We start from the raw sequence: 27,569 nt of genomic DNA, 5'->3' as shown, positions 1-27,569 counted from the left end.
GTGTACAACTCCTTAAGCATATTCTGTAACACACTGCGCCTAAATTTTAAAGTGTGCAGGCAAAAAGGGACATGGTTACGGGCAGGGAAATGGGAATTTTGTGGGCGTTCCAAAATTTACACGCCTTGTTATAGAATATGGCCCTCTGCGCCTAAATCTACAAGCCAGGATTTACACCACATTTTCGTTGGTGTAAATGGAGGCATGTAATTTTAGGAACTAGCATATCAACTAAGCATATTCAATTTAACGTGCCTAATTATAGGCACCGCTTATAGAATATGCTTAGTTGGAAATGTTTTTCGCATGGATTTTCTAGGCACCGTATATAGAATCTGGTCCATAGTGGATGTGTCTGGGCAGAGCCTGGGTGGGACATATAGTTGTGTGTGTAATATACAGAATATTGCATGTTTCGTGTGTATTACTAGAACTTAAGAACAAACATTTGCACCAGCTCTATGACTGGCATAAGTGCTTGTACCTAAGCTATTACATAAGCTAGTATTCTGTAAAGGAAAGTAGGTGCCTGTGTTCTTTTATATAATAAGCTCCTACCAGGTGCCCACTGGGTGCCTATTTTTAGGTGCACAGTTATAGAATTACCCTGTTAATTTACAGTAATTTATTGTCTCTGTGCTTGTATGGACAGATGCTGGGAAATACACCCAAGAGTTAACTCATAAGTTTTGCATCTGCTGTGCATTAATATTTGCTACTAATGCACAGTAACTGCAAAACTTTATTCCAATTTATTAAAAGGACCCCATTATATTTTCCCCATTTAAACATACAAACTTCTATACACTGTTGTTTTCCAAGGTATACTGATGGAATAATGTCACCAGATATGCCAAGTCACATGCATTCGGGCCCCTTCTCTAGCTCACACACTTAAAGGGTCCTGTCTCACACATTGACTCTCTCCCCAGAAATGAATCTGGCTGTCTGCACCACACACTTCCCCCACCAGTTCGGTATCACCTCATACCTCCCTCCTTCCCTCCCACAGGTCTAGCATTGCCTTCCTAATAGTCTCCCCACCCCCATGGACCCCACAACCTGTGGTGTTTATCAGCATTGCAGGCAGCGATTACAACAGGCTCTTTCTGGCTAGCCCCTGCGTCCATCCCTCTGTTGCAACTTCCTGTTGTCACATGGGCAAAACACACCAGAGAGAAAGCCTTGGGTGTAGTCCATGGGAGGGGGAAAGAGGGACATAGGAAGGCAACCACACTGGACCCACAGGAGGGAAGCAGGAGAGAAGAGAAGCTACACATGAAGGGAAGGGAAAGGAAAGGAGGGAAATGATGTACATAGATGGAATGGAAAGGAGAGGCAAATTCTGAATTCTGCCCATGGATTGAAAGAAAGGGAGGGAGCAAATGATGCACATGGAGGAGGACAAATGAAAGGATGTTGGGATGTTGGTGGGAGAGAGAAAGATGTCAAGATGGATGGAGGGGAGAGGAAGAGATGCCAGAACAGCTGCCAGAAAGAGAAGCTAAATTGGGGGGGAGGGGAGAGGAAGAGATGCCAGGACACCTATCAAGATGGGGGTGGGAGAAGAAGGAACAGTTTCCAGGTGTAGGGGAGAGGAAAAGATGCCAGGACCTAGGGGAAGGAAGGAAGAGGGAGAGGTGCTTGACCTGCAAAGGGGATACAGAACAGGAGTAAGGGAACATTTTCTGGACCTCTGGGGGGGGGAGCAGAGGGAGAGAAGAGATAGGGAGAGATGCTGGCCTGGGGAGAGACAGGAGAGAAGGAAGAGAGAGGGAGAGATGCTGGCACATGGGGGGGGGGAGATGCTGGTACATGGGGAGAAGAGTTATGTTGGACAGGGCAAGCATAGGGACACAGAGATGGGAGATGCTCAACATGGTGGGAAGATAGGGGCAAGGACACAGGGGTGATGCTGGGTCAGGAGAATGGGCACATGGAAGGTAGAGATGCTGGCACATTGGGAGGGAGAAGAGTTATGTTGGACAGGGCAAGAATAGGGACACAGAGATGGGAGATGCTCAATATGGTGGGAAGATGGGGGCAAGGAAACAGGGGTGATGCTGGGTCAGATAGATATGGATGCAGACAGAAGATGGATGGTGGACATGGAGAGAAAAGAAGTGCCAAATGGATGAGGAGAATCTGGCAAGACAGTTAAGAGAAGAAAGAGGAAAGCAGAAACCAGAGATTGGGACCAACAGAATAAGAAAAATAAAATGACCAGACAACAATAGAAAAAATAAATTTCTACTGTTCTTAGAATGTGCACCTGCCAGAACTAGTTTTAGAGATGGTTGGGCCCTGTGAGAAAAACTTCACTCATTGCCCTTCAATCTCCAGCATTGCATTGGTAAATCTCCAGCTTTTGGGATGGGCCACCCTTGGCGTCCCTGTGTCACACATTTCTTCTGTTATAATGACCCCCCTCACCCTTCTCCCCAGCACCAGTTCTTCAGATAACCCTGAAGAGGTGCTATATGACAAAATGAATAAAAAGTTACAGTGGGGCTATATTGCCTCTTACCATTCTGAATATGTGAGCTAAATGTATCACTGTAGCACTTGGGTTCATTTTTTTTTATGGTCAATCTGACATAACTCTGTGATCACCGATTTACCTGAGCATCGATATGTGTCTCCCTGACTCGCTCCCTCTCCTGATTTCCATGTTTCATCTTCCCAATTGTACAGGACACACAACGCCACGTCCCGCTGCTCCAAGAGAGAAGAATAAATGGACAGCAAGGATCAATGTACGCAGAGAACAGGGAATGTTGACAGTAGGATTAATGAGATGCACAGATAGCACAGCTGTACTGAATAGCATATTTTACTATTCAGCCAAATATGAATAATGAAAAATATTATTCATCTGAATACAAATACCGAATAAGAATAATGAGCACTGAGCTTTAACATAACAAATAATAAGAGAAGCAACATGAAATCAGAGATCAAGTGTTTATTTCAGTAGGATTTAGCACAGTAGAGCCCCGGATTATATAAATCACTATTTAAATAATCACTATTTAGCCAAATATGAATAATGATATGAATAATGATATGAATAATTGAGCCTGCAGAGGTGGGAAAATGTGGGATACAAATGCAATAAAATAAATAAATAAATAAATAAATAATGTATTTGGAATCGAATCAAATATGAATATTCAGTACAGCCCTAACAGATAAACAAAATGACTGCTACAAATCCAGCTTAAACATGTATTATACAGAGAGGGGGAAAGAGCAAAGACATACATAGACATGTACACAAAGGAGGCAATTTTTAAAATTTTATATGTATGGAAATGTCATTTATATCTGTAAATTGGCATGCATGCATAAGTAGCAAATTTAGAATAGATATTGCGTATACATATATGACCATCTCTGGGAAAAGGCAACTATAGTGGTGGATTCAAAATGTTGATAATGACCAATTTTTCATGTCATGGGTCCATAAGCAGTCTGAAACTTTTGAACTTATATAGCTTTTTAATTTTTTCACATAAAAGGATGGGGATTGGACTGTTGTATTACAAATTGTTTGCTGTAACAGAATTAATTAAAACCTCAATTTGTGATGATTTTAGTTACTTTTCCCAGAAACGGTCACATATATGAACTCCTATACATATATTCAGAACTGCCTTAAAATATTTACTTGCTAAACTACTATCATGTTTTATCGTTATCATGTTACCCAATATCCTTCTGTCAAATTAAATGTAAATTTTCTTATATATTTCCACCATCCATGATGTATTGTAAGCCACATTGAACCTGCAAAGAGGTGGGGAAATGTGGGATACAAATGCAATAAATAAATAAATAAATATGCTATGGCACACACTAGTTTAACAGTCAAAAAAACAAGAAATAGGGGTGGGCCAAGTAATCTTGTTCACCCCTACTTCTTGTTTTTTTTTTACTGTTGATACACACGTAGGGGTTTTTGCTACCCTGACCTGTTGGTTGCTGTTTTGACACACTAGTTTAAGTCAGTTTTACAGAACCTGGTGGTAGGAATTTAACCTGGCCAAAGCATTTCTGGACAGTATGATCTAGTCCTCTACAACCCCAAGGAACCCTAATCCACCCAGGGGTACAAAATACAACCCACTCTGTATGCCCTAGCGGTGAAGAACTGTGTCCTATGAAGCATTGTTATGATTTTTAAATCTGTGAATGAATAATAAGTCATCAACAATCTCAAGATTCAGTATAGCTCTCCTGTGTTCCATAGTCTTCCCACAATAGAAAATGACCTCTCAGAAGACGTGCTGGTAGCAGGAATGCACAAGAGCCCCCATGCAAGGTTTGCTAGTTTTGGCCAGCACTTCTGCTTATTTTTCCAAAACAGTAAAACATTGTTGTCTGCATCAGAGAATGACACAGGGACGGGGACAAAATTTGTCCCTGACCCCGCAGGCTCTGTCCCTGTCCCATCCCTGTGGGCTCTGTCCCCGTTCCTGCGGTTAACCACGTTTTCCCGTCCCCGTATCATTCTCTACTCAGAGCCTTCCATCCCCATTCTGTTCTGCTTTAGGGTTTTTAAAACTTCTCCTTGTCTGAGCTCCGCCTTCTTGACTCAGCAGGTGGTTCCACCCACCTTAAGCTGGTTCTGTTTCAGTGAAGGGGGGTGGGGAATTCTTAAGGAAACTCAACTTTATACCACCCACTCCCTCACAGCCAACTTCCACTTCCATGTTCTTTATTTATTTATTTATTGCATTTGTATCCCACATTTTCCCACCTATTTGCAGGCTCAATGTGGCTTACATCATGATTAGTGGAATAGATTAGAAAATAGTCATTTAGTGTTACAGAAGGATCTTGGTAGCATTATAGTGATAAACGTGATAAATTGTGAAATTTAATGAGGCAGCCTAGGCAAAGAAATCATATTAATTTGGTGTTTAACTTTTCAGTCCTGCAAGTGATGGAATGCCATCTGGTTTTAATTGCTCAGAAGTCTAGCTTTTGCTGGACTAGAGGTTAGAAAGGTCAGAGAGAAGTAAAACTTTCTTTGTCCCTTTTGAGTGATGGATTATTAAGGCTAGTTCATATTTACCACCTCTGGATGCCATTCAATCTCGAGGGGATCAGCAAGCAAGGCATACTGCAGTTTTAAAAGGATTAGACTGAATGTTTAGAAGAAGATAGTTTAGATATAGATATTCTTGATAATTTAGATTTTGTCTTATAAAGAATTCTGATTTCTGCTTATTTTAAAATATGTTTTATTCTGTTTAATTAATAAATTCTATTTCTATGTAGAATATCTTTGTCTGACTTTTCAAGTGAGCTTTGTCTGCAGTTTAAGAGGTCATCATCTGGTTTGAATTATCCACAGTCCTAGCTAGGTGAAAGAGGTCAGGGAAAGTCAACTCTCTTCTCCTTGATGAATTATAACTAAGTGTAGGACTGGTCTTCTGAAAGTAATAACAAACCATGTCCGTGTGCCATTAAGCAAGACTGGCCCCTTGGCCCTTGACCCCTTAATGAATGCCAGAACCCAGTTAGTATGAAGTTGATTGGGAATCTGATTATGAGAAATAATAATAAAATGCAAGAGATAGGTGCCACATTGTCTAGTTTGAGAGGCCCCAGGTCATAGGTCAGTTTAGGAAATATCTGAAACCTATGTAACTGATATTTTTAAGTAATGTGTAAGTAATGTGTAAGTAATAATTAGTTCAAGACAGGGTAATCAATCTATTCCTTACCATCTGGTGAGAAAGGGGGGCTAGAGAGGGTGTAGGACTCTATATAACTGGGAGCAGAAGCAGCTTACGTTAGAAGAAGAGAAGGAGCTGAGACGAGAGAGAGAAGACACAGAGAGCTGAAGATAAAGAGAGAGCTAGAGCTGATGTCCTACTTTGTTTGCTGGCAAATAAAGAAGATTTCACTCTCATTCTGGTGTGTGGTGTTTGACTCCTGAAGTACCACAGATTCTGCTAACAATAGTGGTAATTCCTGCAACACTAAGACCCATTTCCCAGTGTGCTCAGTGGTACTGGATTTATTGTCTCTTTGCTCTTCCTGACTTAGCATGTCTCTCACATGCTGGTAGTTCTTGTGGTGGTCCTAGTTGGTAAGGTGCCCGATTCCAGGAGAGATACAGTAAGCTGGTTCAGTATTTCTGTGCAAGCAGCGTTATTCACTTACCATGAGATTCAGCAAACTGCAGGACTGTTATACCACAGGTTGCTGAATTCTATGATAAATCAAGGTGTAGTAAAAGCTCGCCTTTTACCACACCTTGATAACTTCTCCCTAGGTATTTTTAATGTTCTCAGCATATCCCCACCATCCTCACTGGTTGCTGTAAATGAATCACAAGGTATTGGTAGTGGTACATAACTATAAGGAAGGTTGGTGAAAATCTGAGACTGGAATTCTTCTGTTTCCTACCTTGGAATCTCAGTAAGTGGAGGCACAAGGCAAGAGAGGTGAAAGGCTTTTGGGCAACCATCACAGCAGATCAGCTCCCCACCATCCCTGCATACAGCACACTCATCATCATTCTTCTAGCCATGGAGATGAGGCGAAGGAACAGAAATAGCACAAAAGGTTAGTAAAGCCATGGGAGACATTTAACAACCTTTAAGGCCCCATCATAAACCACAAGTATCCTTTCAATCAAGCTGCCAAGCCTGCCCAAATTTCACAGCAGGACCTATAACTGGAAACACTACTGCAGAGAATAACAGTACTTCTAACAACCAAAGATCACTTCAGCAAATATATACCCAGTTCAGAACGTATTAAGTGTGAAATTCTAAATCCTCCAATATCTGAATTGGATAAATGGAACTAAAATGATATTCCATTCCCAAAAGTGAACAACCACCTGGAGATCTTGGAGGTGTTTTTGCAGGGAATGCGACAGTGTCTCCAAACTGATTAGTTTTGTGCATACCTTGACAATAATCAACCTCACTCCTAATCCAGGGAATATGGAATATTTATTACATTTGTAACCTGTGCTTTCCCACTCATGGCAGGCTCAATGCAGCTTACATGGGGAAATGGAGGGTTAAGTGACTTGCCCAGAGTCACAAGGAGCTGCCTGTGCCTGAAGTGGGAATTGAACTCAGTTCCTCAGGACCAAAGTCCACCACCCTAACCACTAGGCCACTCCTCCAATTGCTCAAATAAACTGCTAGCACTCACCATAGTACTTGCCAAGGAGAGCATCCTTCTGGAGTTCATAAGATGGAACATATATAGACAAAATTTGTATTTATACTTTTTTTTTTGTTACATTTGTACCCCGCGCTTTCCCACTCATGGCAGGCTCTATGCGGCAGGCAATGGAGGGTTAAGTGACTTGCCCAGAGTCACAAGGCGCTGCCTGTGCCAGGAATTGAACTCAGTTCCTCAGGACCAAAGTCCACCACCCTAACCACTAGGCCACTCCTCTACTTGATATTCAGTGGGTCTATCTGTTTAGGTAGAGCCACTGAACAGGCAGATCCAAACTTAAATAGATAATTTACCCACTGAAAGATAGGACTGCTTTTTATTAAGTCAACCTAAATGGGTAAATTTATCCTGATAGTGGCTGAAAACCACTGCTATATGAATAAGTTTAGACCTTTCCTTCGTAATAATCCTAGCCACTCATTTCGCTAAATGAATAAATTATAGATCATCAACCTTGCCATCCAAAATGTATCATTTGGCAGCCTAGCATTTTAAATAAAAACACTTTCAGGCTCATTTTCGAAAGAGATGGACATCCATCTTCCAACATAAATCGGTACCTTGGACGTCCATTTCTCAGAGAGGTCCAAATCGATATAATCGAAACCCGATTTTGGACGTCTCTAGCGAAAGTCCGTCGCAAGGACGTCTAAATCTCAAGGGGGTATATCGGAGGCGTGGTGAAGACGGGACTTGGGCATTCCTAAGACTTGGACGTCTTTGAGCCATAATAAAAAAAGCAGAGACGTCCATGACTAACACGTGGACGTTTTCACCCGGACATGTTTTTATTACGAATAAGGCACAAAAAGGTGCCCAAAATGACCAGATGACCACCGGAGGGAATCGGGGATGACCTCCCGTTACTCCCCCAATGGTCATTATCCCCCTCCCACCCTCAAAAAACATCATTAAAAATATTACGTGCCAGCCTCTATGCCAGCCTCAGATGTCATACTCAGGTCCATGGCAGCTCATGCAGGTCCCTGGAGCAGTGGGTGCAGTGTACTTCAGACAGGCAGACCCAGGCCCATACCCCCCCCCCCCCCACCTGTTACATTTGTGGAGGAAACAGTGAGCCCTCCAAAACCCACTGTACCCACATCTAGGTGCCCCCCTTTATCCGTAAGGGCTATGGTAGTGGTGTACAGTTGGGAGCAGTGGGTTTTGGGGGGCTCCGCACACAAGGTAAGGGAGCTATGTACCTGGGAGCATTTTATGAAGTCCATTGCAATGCCCCCTAGGGTGCCAAATTGCTCTCCTGGCATGTCAGGGGGACCACTGCACTAGAAATGCTGGCTCCTCCCAAGTCCAAATGGCTTGCATTTGGACGTTTTTGACTTGGACGTCTTTGATTTCAAAAATTGCCGAAACTCAAATACGTCCAAATCTAAGGACGTCCTTGGTATTTTTGAAGCGAAAGATGGACATCCATCTTTTTTCAAAAATATGCTTTCCCCAGCCTCCGGATTTGGACGTTTTACAAAGATGTCCAAATCACAACTTAGACGTTTCTTTTGAAAATGCCCCTCTTTGGCACTTAGGGGGAAATTCTATAAATGGCGTTCAAAAATTGATGCCAGAAAAATTCAGTTCTCTGCCATCATCTACTATATAGGTAAGCGCTCTTTATAGAGTTCTTAGAGCTGATTTTGCCTAAATTTGAGTTCTGGTATCTACACCACCTGAAACCTGATGTAAATGCTAGCAGTCAACTTTAGGTGTTTTGGCACGTAAATGAGCATATTCTGTAAAAGTTCAAGCAAATGATTGGCATGCTTTTGACCCGCACATGCCCCTGCCTTGGTCACACACCCTTTTGAGTTCCATGCTAGACGATTTAGGTGCTCAGAGTTATAGAATAGCATACAAGCAGATGCATGCGCAAATCCAAATTACTGCCAATTAAGTGCCCATTGTTAAGGCCCATTAATTCATAGTTGATAACTCATTAACTAATCCAGTTGTGTGTGTAACTTGGATATGCGCCAAAAGTCTGCCACCGATCTTTCGGCGCCATATATAGAATCCCAGGAGCACGATATTCAGCAGCAGCTCAGCACCTCAATACATGTGCCCAAATTAGACATTAAAGTTAGGTACCTATATTCAGAGGGTCTGATATATAGCAGCACATATCCAGGTGTGAGTGGCTTCTACCCAGATAAGTGTCACTCATTGGGGCCAGAACAGGATTTTCACTAGCATTATCTAGTTAATGCTGCTGAACCACCCAGCACTATAAGGATACTGCCAACATGGTCTGGGGATGGAGCCATGGAGGATCCAGAAGTTATCCTTTCATCACTGATAGCTCTGGTACCCAGAAAACTATCCAGGCAAGTTAGGACGGCAAAGTAACTGTCGTAACTTGCCTGGATAGTTACTTGAGTACCAGCAATATCGGCAGTACCTGGATAACTTCCTGCAGTTGTCTAATATCTGGATATTCAGCACCAGCATCTGGCTGTGGCCCAGCTCTATATATCCATGAATAACATTAAATGCTGTGATCAGCATTTTAAAGCAATGCTGACCACAAAGTTTAAATATGAGAGAGAGAGATTTTAGAAGCCTAAAATATTTTTCTGAATGGGTTCCTAATTTTAATTTTAGAAATGTAAAACTGAGGAGCTTTAAGTTAGATCAGATATAGGTACTCAGTAACTGAAAATCTATACTAGACAGCTACATGGGAGCAGGAATGGTGGGATTCCCACGGGTACCATGGGAATCCTGCAGGGATCCCTTCCAGGTCTGCAGGGATCCTGTGGGGATGGACCCAGGTCCAGGGGACCACAGACATGCATGGTGATCCTAACTTTGCCTCCCCTCCCAGCACATACCTCAAGCAACTGCGGTGGTCTAGTGGATTCTTCGGGGCAAGAAAGATCCCCACTCTTTCCTGCCCGCTGCTGCTGATCCTCTAGCTGTTGCCGCTTTTTTAAAATGGCTGCCTAGACTGCTAGTGATGGCCTCGCAAGACTTACGAGGAAGTCTCACAAGCCTGCTGCTGGAAGCCTTGGTAGCCATTTTAAAGAAGCATTGCAGCAGCAAGAGGGTCAGCAGCATCGGTCAGGAAAGACTGGGGATCTTCCCTGCCCGGAAGAAGCCACTAGAAAACCAGAGTGGCTTGAGGTATGTGCCAGGAGGGCACCCAGGGCTGGAGGGGAGGTCTGGAGTTAAATGTGGGAGGGAGGGAACTGTAAAAAAGCAAGGTTAGTATCTGTTTCCTCTTCCTCACACAGCCGTCATCACTGTACACTCAAAACAAAGCAAGCAAACCTATGAGCTGCTGCATCCACGTTGTTGTACTTTATTGTTGGTGGCATTTTTATTTAATCTTGCTTATTTTTCAAACATGCCATCTCGTGCATACGGATGTACACAGAGGAAGTATAATAACAGAATAACATTTCATAGGTAGAGTATAATTTGTTATAAATCGTAATCAGTGTGTCATTTGGAGGGACTGGTTAAAGGGACACCCTGGCACTATTATATTTGTGCAGAGATTTTTTTCCCTGGTAAAGGGCCACTAAAACAGACATCATGTTATGAGAATCAGGTGCTCAACATTCAGAGTTTCTATCTATCTATTTATTTATTTATTTATGACATTTATATTCCACATTAAACATGAATTAGGTTGAAACCTGGGAGCATTTAAAAAAAAAAATTTACTGTCTACATCAAAAGAAAAAGATGGCATGTGGGAACTTGCTTCTTTTGTTTTGTGAGATGGCAGTGGTATATTATAAAAATGCACTTGCCTTTTTTTTAAATGCCCAGTTGGGAATATACACTAATCTCAACTTTGTTAAATGTTTCAGACATATCCATCTACTTGCTCCCATAATATAACTGAATTCTATTATTCTGACTCACTGTATTTTCAAACGTAAGCTACATTGAACCCACTTGGGATAACGTTTGATATAAATATTTAAAAAACAGAAGTCCCTTATTTCTAATAATCTTTTTGCTGTTGTTTTCAATAGCTTTTGCTATTGTTTTGGGTGAACCAGTATGGTGGCAATCTCTGCCCACTGACTTCAGCCCATATACTTTTATTAGTATTTTTACTGCTTAGAGAGTCTGGTTTTCTTGGGAGGAGGTCAAGGTGACTACGGCACGGCAAGGGCATGGGGCTGGGATGGAGGAAATTACTTGAGGTGGGGATGGGTGGGGACGGGGTTTGATTCTCCACGGGGACAGATTAGATTCCAGCATGGATGGGTTAGATTTCTGTCCCGTGCAACTCTCTAATCTACACTGAGTTCATTCGTAATGTAATTCTTCTACCCCGGCCTTTGGCACCAACCTTTTTAAGGTAACTACATTTGTCAGATTTATGATTTAAGGTCCCTAAATTTCAGTACCTGCAGTCAGCAAATCTTTATTATCAAAAGTTAGGCACATAGAGTTTTTGAAAATCATCCTTCAGGCCTCTTAGGTCAGTCATTCTAAATCTGTGAGCTAGAATAGAAATGTTTCAGAAGCGTCACAGAAGATGTCAAGGATAAAACATATTCAAATAACAACAATACATAGCAAAGGCCACTAACATATATCATCTTGCTTCGGAATTTTACCTGCAGGAAAGCTTGACCTATTGCTTCACTGTGGTTCTGGTTCTGTTTCAGGTCTTCATTCTGCAGATCATCAGAAAGAAAAAAATATTAAGATATAGACAATAGTCCATCAGGAAGAGTGGAGCTATCCAGTCTTTGGCACTGAGTACCACATGCATGATTATCTACCAGTTTGTAAGAGGGTGAATGTGTGCGCTCAGTGCAAAAAGCTCCTGGCTCTCATAGAATGAGTCTGATCTCTAAAAACTAGAGTGGTAGACATGGAAGAGCCAAGGGAGACAAAGAGGTATATAGATGAGACCTTCAGGGACATAGCAGAGTGGTCCTGCCTCCAGCCTGGCATCCCCTGCACTGCCTTGGAGGAGCAAGGTCACCTGGAAGGAGACCATCATATTGGTGTGTCAGGAAGTGGTCCTGTAGGTAAAACCCTCCCTTCATTGTGATATGGCATCCTCTCAAACCAAGGATGAATTTCCAGGGACATGTGCCCAAGAGGGAAGGTTTAAGATGACTATTGCAGTTGGTGTTGCAATCCTTAGGAAGGAAGATGGACTAAGGTGTGCAGCAGAATGAATATCTTTGAGGTTGTAAAATAGAATGAACATTGAACTTTAAAAACTCTTGAGAAGTATTTCACTGCTGGCAGTTAAAATTCAGCACAAAAAAGTTCAGAATTCCATATTTCAGGTGTTGAATTCCAAGGAAGTAGTGTATAATGTGGGGGGTGAAAAGTAGGCTTGAGATCCTACCAGAAGAGAGTGGTTGGTGTAATCATACATAATGATCTCAAGTCACAGTTGTGAAACAGTGTTACAAGGCAGTGGGCAAATCCAAGAGGATATTAGAATGCATAGGAAGAGGCATAATAGTAGAAAGAAAGGAGGTAGTAATACATCTGTACAGGTCATTAGTGAGATCTCACCTAGAATATTGTGTTCAATTGTGGATGGTCTATCTCCAAAAGAATATACACAAGGTAAATCAGACCTGAAAGGGGCTACCAAAATAGTGCAGGATATAACAAAAGGCATATGAGATTAAATGTAAGCCACATTGAGCCTGCTTTTAGTGGGAAAGTGTGGGATACAAATATAATAAATAAATAAATGTAAGCACCTAGGTATATACCCTTGAGAAAAACAGAGACAGATATTCAATGACCGGAATAGTATAACTATACAAGAATGTCCTAGTTTAATAGGCCAGGGTATGAGACTTCATGGGGTAAACATAGGACCATATCAGAAAATATATGAAAAGAGTGATAGATGCATAGAATGTCTTCTCAATGGAGGCACTTGAGACAAAGTAGTAATGGAATTCTAGAAAGCATGTGATAAGCACAAAGATCCCCTGTTAAAAAGTGAAAGTAAAGCCAGAGATCAACTGGGGTCTTTGACATTGCACTGGGAATGAAACGGAATAAAAAATAATGGCCATATGGTCCTTATCAACCATCATACTCTATGTAACTGATTACCTGCTTTGGCCAGTAAAAGTAAAGTTCTATGTAAAATGTCCCCTTAACTAAGACAGAAAGAAGTACAAATAATGAGTTGCCACTTGCTAACCCAGCAAAACTGAACCTAACTTGCAGTTATGAGCATTGATAAGAAAGGGAGTTATGGTAAAATTATGCTGAAATGTAGGTTACTGAGCAAGGAGACAGGGTCATACAAGATTGGTAGCCTGTGGTGCTTTGGTGCGGATTGTGGTCTTCAGGCTTCTACTTCTGTTCTTTCCCCCATCCTCAAACTTGCTTGGCGCATAAAACTCTCCCCCAACTTTGATGCATTTCTTAGATCCTCCTAGAAAAGCAAATACTGAGCTTAAATACAGAATATAATAGCAACTAGGGACCATAAAGTTCAACTAGTGTATCCAGTTTCTTTTTTTTTTTTCTAATACCATAGAACTTACTTAACTGGCAACTCCTCCGCTTCTTCATAGCTAAGGATCCTTCATGCTTACAAACCTCTCTCTATGAACTCTAGCATCTCTCTGCCTCTGTTTACTTCCTTGCCACTACAGCTTTGCAAATTTAAAATCATTAGATATGATCACTACAAAATCCTGCTCCTGTTTAAAGCACATTGGTATCTCACTTCCCATTTTGTACTAATTCTTAAATTTCTTTACCCCAAAACAAAATTCTTATTTCTTGCACTGAATTTTAGCTGCCAAAACTTGACCACTCTTCATTTTCTGTTAGGAAATGCCATCACAAGTATCTTTTCTGTTGGAAATCTGAATATCATCTGGAAAAAAAAGATAAGCAAATCCTTTCTACTAACCATCTCCAATATCACATCTGAAAGTACTGAACAGAACTGATCCCAGTACTGGTCTCTTAAGTATTTCACTCAGAGGTTATCCTTTTCTTTTGGAGTAAATTCTGTTTACTACTACTCTGTAATGTCTATAGTTAGTTTTTTCAGTCAAGTCAGCAACCTAGACTGCTGCTTATTATGAGATTTCCTTTGAATACTATATGATAGATTTAACTATTGGGCACTCTATTTACGGAAGGGCACCCATAATTTGAAAGATCATCTGGCTTTCTGTTCTCCAAGCTATCCTCTGATATCCTCTTGGGCTTCTCTTGTTGTTCTCATACTGTAGGCAGCTCATCATGAGTGTGCCTTTCAGTGCACTGATCCATCAATTTTGAAGCAACCATCTTTGGAAGCAGGGGAATTTCATGATTATTTAACTTTCGGCACTATTGTAAGACCTGGTTATTTATGAAGGCTTTAGATGATTTGATTTGGTTAGACCCATGTTCTCAGGTGATTATTTTATCTTTATTGAGCAGTTGTTATACTATCATTTGTTGGGTACAGCATGGTGGTTTACAGGTAGATTAAAAATAATAGAACATTAAACTTAAATAAACAATATTACAAACTAGACAGGGACAAAAACACAAAACAATATAACAGAAGTAGAAAAAAAAAATAAAGTGAAAACCACATGAGGATAGGGATGTATATCACAACAATTTGTTCAAAATTACATGGAGGGCCATTTTCAATATGATGTCTAAGTCTGATTTTTTATGTTTTGCTCAAAACATCCAGATTCTGAATAGTTAATATAGCTATTTTTGATCTTTTTTTTTTCCAAAATACTGGTTTGTAACAAGGTTTTGTGCTGTATGTGTTTATCTTTTTAGGCCATTAAAAAAAAAGAAAGTACAAGTGAAAAATGTAGAAAATCAAGCCATTGAGATGTAGGAGGAGCCAGCATTTTAGTAGACTGGTCCCCCAGACATCCCAGGAGAGCAGTGGGGCACCCTAGGGGGCACTGCAGTGGACTTCATACAAATGCTCCCAAGTATACATCTCACCATTGCTCCCTTGTCCTGTCTGCTGAGCCCTCCAAAACCCTTTTGGTGAGTTTGGGAGGGCTCGCGGTTTCCACCACAAGTGTAACAGGTAGGGGAAGGTATGGGCCTGGGTCCACCTGTCTACAGTGCACTGCACCCACTATATTACTCCAGGGACCTGCATGCTGCTCTAATAGGCCTGGCTATCTGACATCTGAGTCTGACATAGAAGCTGGTAAGTAATATTTTTCTTCACATTTTGGGGGGATAGGAGGTGGTCAGTGACCATTGAGGGAGTAAGGGGGTCATCTCTGATTCCTTCCAGTGGTTATCTGGTCATTTAGGGCAACCTTATTGGACCAAAACATTGATGTTTCAGCCCTAGACATTTTTGTTTTGTTCCATTATGGCTGTAAAACGTCCAAGTATTAGGAATAGTTTTCTGGACTAATATCCTGATAGCCTGGCCCTGCACTGGTATTCAGTTTTAGTCAATAAAATGTAGCCTGGCTCAACCCCGATATACTCTTCTGTTTTTAAATGCAAAATACCCATTGTCCCTGCCCCAAAGGGCTGACTCAACACTTAATTTTAAGTAAGCATTTCAGTTTCAATCTGCCACAGTCTCTTATGGACTTCCTGTAGTTGGCCTTAATTTCTCTCAGTCCAAATCTCATTACTTTATGCCAAGCTTTTATAAGTACATTCTGATAGATACAGCCCAAATAAAAACAAGGACAAGAGGGGAGAGGTCACCACCCTTCCTTTACTTTTGAACCTTCTCTATGACCTTCCAGGAGACAACAAACAAAAACACTCAATAGGCAAAATCCTGCCCTTCTTCCTCAAAAAGAAAGAAAGAAAAAAAAAAAAAACACCACACAAAAATCCAGCTCAGGCTATTCTACCACAAAAAAAGTAATAATAATAAAAAAAATTAAAATAAACCACAGCCCAAAATTCAGCTCAGGCAGTTCTAACATCTTACTCTTTATAAATCAAAGTCCACATCTTCACAAAATTTAATCAGGATTAAACACTGCCTTTCTGGTTCAAAACAGCCAAAACATAGTAAAAGAATTCAGTTCATGCTTTGCTAGCAGCTTGTTTTTGCAAATCAGTGTCCATACTTTTAAAATAAATTCAGACAAGGGCTCAGTAATATCTATTGACTCTTGGTCAGGGACAGCTTCCAGTACTAATGTTTGTGGCTGGTCTTCTCTTTGCTTATCCCAAGGAATGTTTTCAGGCCTAAGCACTAGCCCATGTGGACCCTAAGTTCCTCCCCTTTCCTGTGGGAAAAGCATCGAGATTCCTGCCTCTCATTGGATCTTGGCCTTCCCACTGCACTCCCCAGAGTGCCTTGCCTTCCTGCATCAGGAGTTCCCCTGCATGTAAGAATCTGAAAGCCACTTGTTACCCCTCCCCCTTAACTGGAAAAGGATTTATTCTCCCTTTAAGGCAAACTTTATTTCCTGCTCTTCTAGGTTGGGCTTTTCGTAAGTCTCTGACTTAGGGGACGGTCCCTTTTTTTTTTTTTTTTTTTTTTTTTTTTTTTTATTTATTTATAAGATTTTACATATATAATCAAGTACATACTTGTTTGAAAAGCAATATGTTACAGAATCAATAAAGAAGAAAATTAAATTACAAAAAAGAAAAAAACTTAAACTTCTGCTCAAGTCCACAATTTGAAAACAAAGTGTTTCAGAAATGGAATATGCTTTAAGCGTATATTTTTTAAGATGAAACTAACAAAAATAACAGGCTAGTGTCAACAGCGTTTAAACTAAATCAACGGGTAGGTGGTAAGGTACCCCTATTTTGCCTTGAGATAAGAAATGTTGTTAGTTGAGCAGGATCAAAAAAAGTAAATTTATTTGACTGGTATCTTACCACACACTTACATGGATACCGCAAGAAAAATGTAGCACCCAGCTGCGTTACTGCTGGTTTCATTAATAGAAATAGTTTCCTACGTTTTTGTGTCTCTCTAGAGACATCAGGGAACATCTGAATTTTCTGACCAAGAAATGTTTTATGCTTATTTTTAAAAAACATAGACATCAACCATTGCTTGTCTGGTGCAAGCGCCACAGTCACTACTAACGTAGTGGGTATTATATCTTCAGTGTCTGTTGATTCTAATAATGCCGTTACATTCAGCGAGTGATCTTGTTCTTTTTTTTCCTCCAAGATTTCTTTAGTTGGTAAGTAGTAAACATACGTAAAAGGGGGAATCAGCTCCTCTTTTATTCCAAGTATCTCCGTCAAATATTTTTTCCACATTTCCCTAGGGGGCTTAGTAATCTGTTTAGGAAAATTTAACAACCATATATTGTTATTTCTAACAGTATTTTCAAGAAGTTCAGTTTTTCTCCTTAATGAGGACAAGTCCTTCATCATTGCTTCCTGGTGTGTTTGAAGTGTTTTCATATCTAAGTCATTTTTTACCTTTGATTTTTCCAATTCCCCTACTTTTATATCCAATTTTTTTATTTTTTCCTCATGATTTTTCATTTCCTGGTTTAACGTATTTATTTGAGGAGTTAGTGACTTCCCTAAATCTGCTATCAAGGTCCACAAACAGTCCATAGTTACTTCAGCAGGCTTTATAGTTTGAAAGGAAAAAAGTGGTGGTATTACCTCTTCCTGTGAAGACAAATCCACGTTCAAACCAGCAACATTTCGTTCCGAAATCGCTGGTATGGTCGGTGTCTCAATCAAGGCATATTGCTCTCCAACCGGCAGTTGTTCCGCCTCCCGACTCTGATCGGTCTCACCACCGTCGGGGGAACGATTCAGAGTCGTCTCCGAAGGAGTGCTAAAGCCAAACGGCTGTGGGGGCGGTTCCCGCATGTCAGGGCTGAGCGTAAGCTCGAGTCCAGGAGACGCCGCTGTGCTTCCATCTGCACCAGCGTGTATCAGCGGACTTATTCCCGACAATCCTGGCGCTGTACAAGATGATGGCGCAGTCATCTGTAAGAAGGAGCGGATGTCTTGCAACGAAGATACCGTACGCTCTGGGGCCCGGGAAGCAGACTTGCCTCGTCGTTTCGGCATCTCTAAGGTAACACTGACGAACTGCAGGAGCACTGCCTGCTAGCGTGTTAGTTCAGCAGCCATCTTGTTTTCGGGACGGTCCCTTTTAAGGGCATGGACTACTTTCTTTTTTTAAAAATGTATAGTTATTAATTCTTCTAGACATTTGCCAAGTTTACTTGGGGTCTCAGGGAACACAGCGTCTAAATACTGGACCCCTATTACACTCAGTGAGACCTCCTTGAGGGATCACAATAAGGTCTAAAAAAATGGAACCCATCAAACCATTTAGGTAGGGCATAATGAGAGAATATAGCCCGCAATGCTGAATAACGATGTTGCATTAACCCTAATTTGAGACCATACTTAAATCTACGGAAAGAAGATTCTGACCGAAGAGTTATCAGCAGGGAATTCCAACAGGATGGGACCATACAATAAAATGCTCTTTACAGAAGAGCTCTAATCTAAATCTACTAAAAGAAGGGACAGTCGATAAGTTTGCATTTGAAGACCTAAATGATCTTGATGGAGCATATGGAACAAGACAAGGTGATAAATAATGGTGGTTACCATTGTAATAAGCATGGTGCATCTGTAAGATGTTATACTGAATCCTACTACATATGCCAATTTTCTTGTGATAATAGAATTCAAATGCTTGTTTTGGACCTTAAGACTATTTATTTTGCTTAATAGTATTTGTTTTAATTATATATACATTATTATATATTAGTTCACGTCCATATATACATACATCCACCTGCCAAATACATGCTATAAAAGATATATGCATATTTACAGAATAGTTCTTAAGCAGATTGTCGGCATTTGCGTATGTATAAACCATAGTTCCATGGTACTGGTATGATTCAATCACGACTGTTTTGTTTTTCTGCGTATAGAGAAAATTAATGCTTCATATAAACAAGAAATTCATTAGACTCCTGATGCAGGCCCAATAATTCCTCACTGAACCATTGTGAAGTTTTTCTACGTCTTGTAGATTTTTTCCCACTTGGTGCTATCTCATCTAATAAAGATGTAAATACCTTATTCCAATTGTATATAAAGTCATGTAAGCGTGTGACATCTTTATCATTATCAATTAAATCATCAGCTTTTCTCTAAAACTCTAATACATCTATTTTACTCTTTGCATGATATGATAACATGGGACAATGTACTGATTTTTTATTTTCTTTTTTCTAAAAATAAATTCTAATAAATAGTGATCAGACCAGGGTACAGATTGCCATGAGATGAATTGAATCATTATATCATGAGAAACATGATTAGAAAACGAAAAACAATCTAACTGATGCCCTTTAATATATGTAGTACAAGAGGCTCCTGGCCATTTAAATCACCTGTCCAGGGCTAACTGGGCATTTTCAGTGCCACTTAACTGGATAGTGCTGCTGAAAATATCCGCTTAGTACTCAAGCCAAAATTGGCTATTTTGGAAGTATTTTGGGAGCAGAGTCAGCACTTATCTGGTGAAGTGCCGATATTCAGCACTTAACCAGTCAAGGTAACTGCATAAGGAGGTTCACCACACTGCAAACTAGATACCTGCCCCAACTACCTACTGAAATCCACCCCTGACCGCTTCACAGCAGATCTCACATCCCACCTAAACTACATGCTTCAGCAAGGTCTCTTCCTGAAGGAAAAGGGCAATATTCTACTCACCCTGATACCAAAAGATACCACGAAAAAAGCAAATGAAATCACCAACTATCGACCAGTAGCATCCATCCCATTGTCAGTCTGGTTTTCGCCTGCTACACAGTACAGAAACATTATTACTCACTTTCCTAGCCAAATTCAAGCAGAAAATAGCAATAGGTCACAACATCCTCCTCCTCCAATTTGACATGTACAGTGCATTCGACATGGTAAACCACAATATATTAATAAGACTACTCGACAAATTCGAGATTGCTGGCAACATACTTAGCTGGATAAAGGGTTTCCTAACCACAAGAACATATCAAGTAAAATCAAAATCAAACATATCATCGCCATGGAAAGCAGACTGCGGAGTACCACAAGGGTCACCGTTATCGCTGATCCTATTCAACCTAATGATGATTCCACTAGCCAAGACCTTAGTCAACCAAGGCCTTAACCCTTTCATCTATGCAGACAATGTCACTATATATATCCCTTACAAATCCACACTGACAGAAATTGCCAACGAAATCAAGAACTGCTTGAACATCATGGACTACTGGGCAAATGCATTTCAACTAAAACTCAACAAAGAAAAAACACACTCATCCTTTCTTCCCAACACATCAAGGACAACCCCACAACTATCAACACCCCAGACTACACCCTCCCTGTCTCAGACAGCCTGAAAATCTTCAGCAATACATTGGACCGCAACTTAACACTAGAGAGCCAAGTAAAATCCACAACAAAGAAAATGTTCTACTCCATGTGGAAACTCAAACATGTGAAACAATCCTTCCCAAGGGAAATCTTTTGCAACTTGATACGATCAATGGTACTAAGCCATGCGGACTACTGCAACGGAATTTATGCGGGATGCAAAGAACAAGCTTTAAAGAAACTCCAGATCGCTCAAAACACGGCAGGAAGACTCATTCTCTGAAAAACACGATTTGTAAGTGCAAAACCCCTATGCGAAAAAGTACACTGGCTCCCCATCAAAGAATGCATTGCCTTCAAAATCTGCACTATGGTTCACAAAATTATCTACGGTGAAGCACCGGGATACATGACAGACTTGATCGACCTACCAACCCAAAACACATCCGAATCAACACGAACGTACCTAAACCTCCACTACCCAAGCTGCAAAGGACTCAAATACAAATCAACCTACGCATCCAGCTTTTCCTACATCAGCACACAACTGTGGAACGCACTACCAAAAGCCTTGAGAACCACGAACGACCACTTACACTTCAGAAAAACACTTAAAACCCACCTGTTTAAAAAGGCATACCCTATCGATCTAACATAAATGCTTGATCTCTGCGACACAACAACACTAAAGTTCATCATAGTCTTTATACAATTTCTCCCTTTGTAGGATCACTTTATGCGATCCTACCACATGAACCTTATCCTACCACAACAACACCTTGTATTTGTTTACTCTGGAGGCTGCACACAGCTCTCTGGCACAATGTAAGCCACATTGAGCCTATAAATAGGTAGGAAAATGTGGGATGCAAATGTAACAAATAAATAAATAAATAGGACACAGTCCTGTCTTTATGCAGTTCACCATAGCCAGTTAAGAGCTGAATATAGCACTTAACTGGCTGGGTTTCGCCACTAGTGTATATCCATACATGGTCCGGCATTGAATTTCCACGGATACTGCTGCTGGCTGAATATCTACCCCTTGGTATTTCTACTTTTAATTTATTATAATCCATACAGTACTACTTTTCACCCCTCAACTTTGTAATCCTCCCTTCTACCTCTGTACTTTATTACTTCATTGAAATACTGTAACTGAAAAAAAGCTATCACCTTGTTTTACTACTGCCATAGCTAATTTTAAATCTCCTTGTACCAGTGCTATTCTGACTACTTTCCTGGTTGCCTTAGTTTTTCCAGATATTCTTTTATTCCTCTTGTATTATATAGACTTGTTTCCTATTCAAATCATTTGTCCCCAGGTGATCTATGACTTCATCCTCACCTTCCAATCTTTCTACTTCATCAGTTCTAAGAATGCATGATATGTCCTAGCTAGGCAAGAATCCTGATAGGCATTTAGGACTAGATTCTATATATCACACCTAACAAATTGGCACCAAATGAAATATGCCTAGGCATATTCTATAAAGTATGCCTAAATTTAGGCATACTTTATAGAATAAGCTTAAATTTCCGTGTGGTTTATAGAATATGCTGAGCACCCATCCGCACAACTAAATTTAGTTGGGGGCAGTTACGCCAAGTAAAACTTGGTGTAAATGCTGACGCCTAAATTAGGCACAGACTGGATGTATTCTATTACAATGCACAAAGATTTTAGAAACCCCCATAACCTACCCATTCCACACCATGGCTGTTCCCCCTTTTCAACTATGTGACTTAGAATTTATGCGCATCACATTACAGAATACATTTAGACAGTTGTGCGTGTAAATTCTAATTAATGCCAGTGTCAATAATTACTTGTTAATTGGTAATTAGTGGTACCAATTGGCTTGTAAACTAATTAAGTTGTGCACACAAATATAGAGTACGCCTGGATTTGCGCTCACAACTTGCGCTATATAGAATCTGGGGGTTCACTTCCAACGCCTGGAAACAACTCCAAAGAAAATACAAATACACCATAAGACAAACCAAAAGACTATATTACAAAAATGTAATCAGACCTAACTATAAGGACACACATAAACTCTTCCAACTTGTGAATAAACTGATAGATATTACACCAGTCACAACCAACAGCAAAGACGCACCAGGAGCAGACGATCTCGCGAGATACTTCAACGAGAAAATCATACAACTATGACTTAAGATACCTATCAGTACCATCAAATACACTGAACTACTTGACTGTCTAGACCCAGACCCTGGCATCGACCCAGCAGACAGAACCTGGACCAACTTTGAAACACTATCAGAGGATATCGTCTCCCAAACGCTCAAAAGATTTGCCAAATCTCATTGCAAACTAGACATATGTCCAAACAACCTAATGACATCTGCTCCTCAACAATTTATAACAGACATAACGAAACACTTGAATTATATGTTACAAAATGGACTCTTCCCAAAGAAAAAAGGTAACATTCTACTCACCCCCATATCCAAAGACGTAAAGAAAAATGCCAGTGAACTAACCAACTACAGGCCAGTAGCATCCATTCCCTTAATAACCAAACTAACGGAAGGGTTGGTGACCAAACAACTCACAAATTATTTATATAAATTCTCAATACTCCACGACTCCCAGTCAGGATTTCGGTCTAACCACAGTACAGAAACAGTACTAGTTACTCTCATGACCAAATTCAAACAAATGATAGCAAATGGAAAGAACATACTACTTCTACAATTTGACATGTCAAGCGCTTTCGACATGGTCGATCATGGAATACTATTACACATCCTTGAGTTTTTTGGAATCGGAGGTAACGTCCTCAACTGGTTCAAGTGATTCTTAACCACACGATCATACCAAGGGTCATCTAACTCAACTACTTCAGCCACATGGATACCTGAATGTGGAGTCCCACAGGGATCCCCCCTCTCGCCGACTTTATTCACCTTAATGATGATACCTTTGGCCAAACTACTATCAAACCAAAACCTCAACCCATACATATACGCAGATGACATAACGATCTATATTCCATTTAAGCAAGACCTAAAGGAAATCTCCAACGACATCAACCAAAGTCTCCATATCATGCACTCATGGGTGGATGCATTTCGACTAAAACTTAATGCAGAAAAAACCCAATGCCTAATACTCACCTCTCAACATAACAAGAACAAATTCACCGCTATTAACACACCAAATCTGAACCTTCCAATACCAGACACCCTAAAAATTCTCGGAGTTACCATCGATCGACACCTAACACTCGAGAGCCACGCAAAAAACACAACCAAGAAAATGTTCCACTCAATGTGGAAGCTAAAAAGAGTAAGACCTTTCTTCCCAAGGACTGTTTTCCGCAACCTGGTACAATCAATGGTGCTCAGTCATCTAGACTACTGCAACGCACTATACGCCGGCTCTAAAGAGCAAATAATCAAGAGACTTCAGACAGCCCAGAACACTGCAGCTAGACTCATATTCGGTAAAACAAAATATGAAAGTGCTAAACCCCTACGAGAAAAGCTACACTGGCTCCCACTTAAAGAACGCATCACGTTCAAAATATGCTCCCTAGTTCACAAAATCGTTCACGGAGATGCACCGGCCTACATGTCAGACCTGGTAGACCTACCACCCAGGAATGCCAAACGATCATCCCGCACATTCTTTAACCTGCAGTTCCCTAACTGCAAAGGTCTGAAGTACAAACTAATGCACGCATCAAACTTTACCTACTTGAGCACACAGTTATGGAACGCATTGCCGTGCAACTTAAAAACGATTTACGAACTAATGAACTTTCGCAAACTACTGAAGACCCATCTCTTTAACAAGGCATACCACAAAGATCAACCAATGTGAATATATACAACTCCTCCACACATACTCAGAACTGCCCTACTATATCTGCTTGTTATACTACTATCATGTTTTATCATTATCATGTTGCCCAAGATCCTTCTGTAACACTAAATGTCTATTTCTAATGTATTTCCACTATTCATGATGTATTGTAAGCCACATTGAGCCTGCAAAGAGGTGGGAAAATGTGGGATGCAAGTGCAATAAATAAATAAATAAATCCTGATTCATTTTCATCTGGAGCTGTTATCACATCCAGTTCAGCAGGAAGGCACTCAGAAATGACTACCAGTACAATGGGAAGAATGGGAATCTTGGACTATCTACTTTAGTCATACTTCTGAGTGGTGAGAACACCAGTCTATTTCCTTTGCTCTCCTTATCATGTGGTTAAGGTTAGCTGTCGTATGCACACACAATTTGATAAGACCTGATTCAAACACTTGTTTGATAAGAATTCCTTCTACAGCTCCACAGGTCACTGGAATCTCACTGGAGGTCATAGTAACAGCTCTCTGGACTTTGGCAGCCATACTTTGTATACCTAGGGATATGAAAAACAGATATGTGAGGAAAGAATCATGTTACTAGCATATTAAAATTTCTTCTTCTTTTTCACTGGAGGAAGGGATCAAAATGTTTATTCCTTCCTTTGGTAGTGGTAAAGAGCATTTGAATCATAGGTGTTTATTAATCTGGGCTGCCTGCAGGGGTGTGCTAGTAAATTTTTAACAACAGGCTCCTCTGGGCATAGCCAGACCTGCAATTTCTTGGGTCAGGGGTGGACTGGTGGGGGCCCATGCACGCCTCTATTCCCCCTCCCTCTCATGCACAAGAACTCCCAGCCTGTTGCAAGGAGCAGGGAGCAGCAGCAGTCTATTTACTTGGCTGGCAGGCTCAGCATCCCCGCCAACAAAGTAAAAGAGAATTCAGGAGAGGGCCTGAGCCTACATTTTGAAAGCCAGTTGTTAAAGTAACCATGTGGGGGTTGGGGACCTATTTTAACAAGTGGCTCCCAAAATTCTTAAAAACTTAACAACTAGCTCTCGCGAGCCCGTGAGAGCGTGCTCCAGCATACCACTGTCTGCCTGTATCTTTAAAAGATAAGTTAAAGCAAATTGCCTCTCCTAATCTAATTTTTGCATTTATATACCATCTCTTCCCTGCATTTAGAGCCTGAAGTGGTTTACAAAATGAATATAAGAATTAGCTGAACAAAAGTAAAAAATTAAATTGAAAATTAACATTGTTTTCTGAAAAGAATAACCTGTCCAATATTTAACGCTATTTAACTGATCAAAACGTATGCTGACCAGTTAAATAGCGCTTAACCTACTATCCCCCACTGAATATCCCTAGCTAGTGGCTAGCAGATAGCCGATTATATCAGCCAATATAACTGGCCATCCAAAGATTTTGAAAGCTGGTTTAGCAGCCATATTTGGATGTGAAACCATGGTATATCTTTGGTCGGTTTTAAGATAACTGGCTAAGTCGACTTAGCTGGTTATCTTGAAACCAGTTAAAAATAAACTGGATATTCAATACTGGTCACTGGAAACAGCCCGGGATTGACTATCCGGGCTCAGCACTGATCGAGGGAGTTAGCCAATCTAACTCCTATGGTCTGAATATCGACCCAAAGGTCTTTAAATATCTATAAAATAGATATATTCTATATTCAGAACTGTAACTGTTTATAAAATGGAAGAGACAGAGATAGCCCTGTAGGAGAACGATTGCCTAGGGTCCTTTTAAAATGAATTGCTTTAATAGGATTAAACAGATGAACCAGGAGAAGAACCAAGTTAACTTCTGATAACTCTACAGCAAGTCCCCAAATACTGCTCTTGAAAGCCGGTGAAACCTTTATTTTTTAAATTCTACTATGTCTGAAGCTTTTAAATGAAGAACAAGAAAATTGATGTATGTATCCTCTGTCAGAATATTCTATGCTGTACTGTATATGGGTTCTGCAATAAATCAGATCCCATGGTATAGTAGACCACATCTAGCAGCATCTTAAAACAGTATAGCACAGTATTGGTGCTTCTGAGATAATGAAGCAGCCTCATAGTTTCTCTGCTGAGCATATATGCTTCTGCCTTATCCTCAACCATGAATTTTCTTAAAATATGTTATGTATGGAAATATCCCTTAAATTGTGTAACTCCTGTCCAGCAATATTAGCTATATTTTTTATTCATTGTGTGCTATTCTTTTTCTCCTCTTCTCTGTTATCCCCTTACTTCTATGCTCTTCTTTTTTCCATTTTTCATTCACTCATTGACAAAAAGGTGGCAGACAAGACTCATTTATGATACTCTCTGAGGAAAGAGGTGGAAGTGAAGTTACGGGGCTGAACAGCATAGACAGAATAAAATGCTTGCCTTGCTCACCATTTCCAAGAGGGAAACGCTGAATCTCCACTTGTTCTGGTTTCTTCTGTGATTTTGATTTTGTTTGGGGCCCTGCTGGATTGTAACAAGGATTATATTCGTTTTGTTGTATACTAGATGTCATTATATTCTTTTCTGAAAATCCAAAGCAACTCGATAAGTCAATGATGATATATGAAAAAGAGTTAATGAGATGTGAGCTAAAATGGTATAAACCACATCCTCCCTTCCCTTTTTCACCCTTCCCACCTCTCACTTGGGGTTACCTTGATCCGCTATGAAAACAGTTCCCAATTTATATCAGCAATCACTTCCCCTGAATTGACAAGAGGGAACTAATTTTTAACAGGAGCGTGCATGGAAAAATGTGTTTTATATCATTATATCATTTTGTTTCTCATTTATGTCATTCATATTGTTTGTGTTCCCAAGTACTGTATATTCTTTTTGTCCATATATAAAGCCAGTGGAAGAAGTAATTCCATACTATTGTTGACTCTAATGTGGTTTTATATCCATTTGCATGTAAGCAGCAGCAGAAGCAATAGTGATTCAAGACACCAGAAGAACAGGGCAGTAGCGGCAGCAGCAGCAGCAGCAGCATCAACGTCTAAACACCCTGAGAGAGTGGCAGGGAAACAACAGCAGAGGCAGCCATGCCCCAAATAACTGATGGAGGAGAGGGCTGCACCAACAGAGACATCAGTAGTCAAAGAAACTGAGAGAGATGAACGGAACCTTAATATACTAATAAATCAGCAAGACATCAGCAGCAATGGCACCAGCACCTCAAG

At 40.5% G+C, this 27,569-nt stretch overlaps 1 protein-coding gene across 1 annotated transcript in view; it reads right to left on the bottom strand.

Annotated features, from left to right (window-relative positions):
- Positions 1–27,569, bottom strand: part of LOC115478337 (autoimmune regulator-like) — a 135,174-nt gene that overhangs the window by 68,506 nt on the left and 39,099 nt on the right. The window contains exons 5-10 of the mRNA XM_030215641.1: positions 26,776–26,910; positions 24,807–24,920; positions 13,491–13,621; positions 11,814–11,873; positions 6,424–6,539; positions 2,622–2,715 (exon numbers count right to left, since the gene is read on the bottom strand). Of these exons, the coding sequence (XP_030071501.1) occupies positions 2,622–2,715; positions 6,424–6,539; positions 11,814–11,873; positions 13,491–13,621; positions 24,807–24,920; positions 26,776–26,910 (650 nt within the window). The remainder of the gene's footprint in view (positions 1–2,621; positions 2,716–6,423; positions 6,540–11,813; positions 11,874–13,490; positions 13,622–24,806; positions 24,921–26,775; positions 26,911–27,569) is intronic.

This window comes from Microcaecilia unicolor, chromosome 10 (genome assembly GCF_901765095.1).
Source record: "Microcaecilia unicolor chromosome 10, aMicUni1.1, whole genome shotgun sequence".
NCBI classification, from domain to species: domain Eukaryota; kingdom Metazoa; phylum Chordata; class Amphibia; order Gymnophiona; family Siphonopidae; genus Microcaecilia; species Microcaecilia unicolor.
The sequence above is the reverse complement of the archived record's forward strand: the minus strand, read 5'-3'. Positions and strand labels throughout refer to the sequence as shown.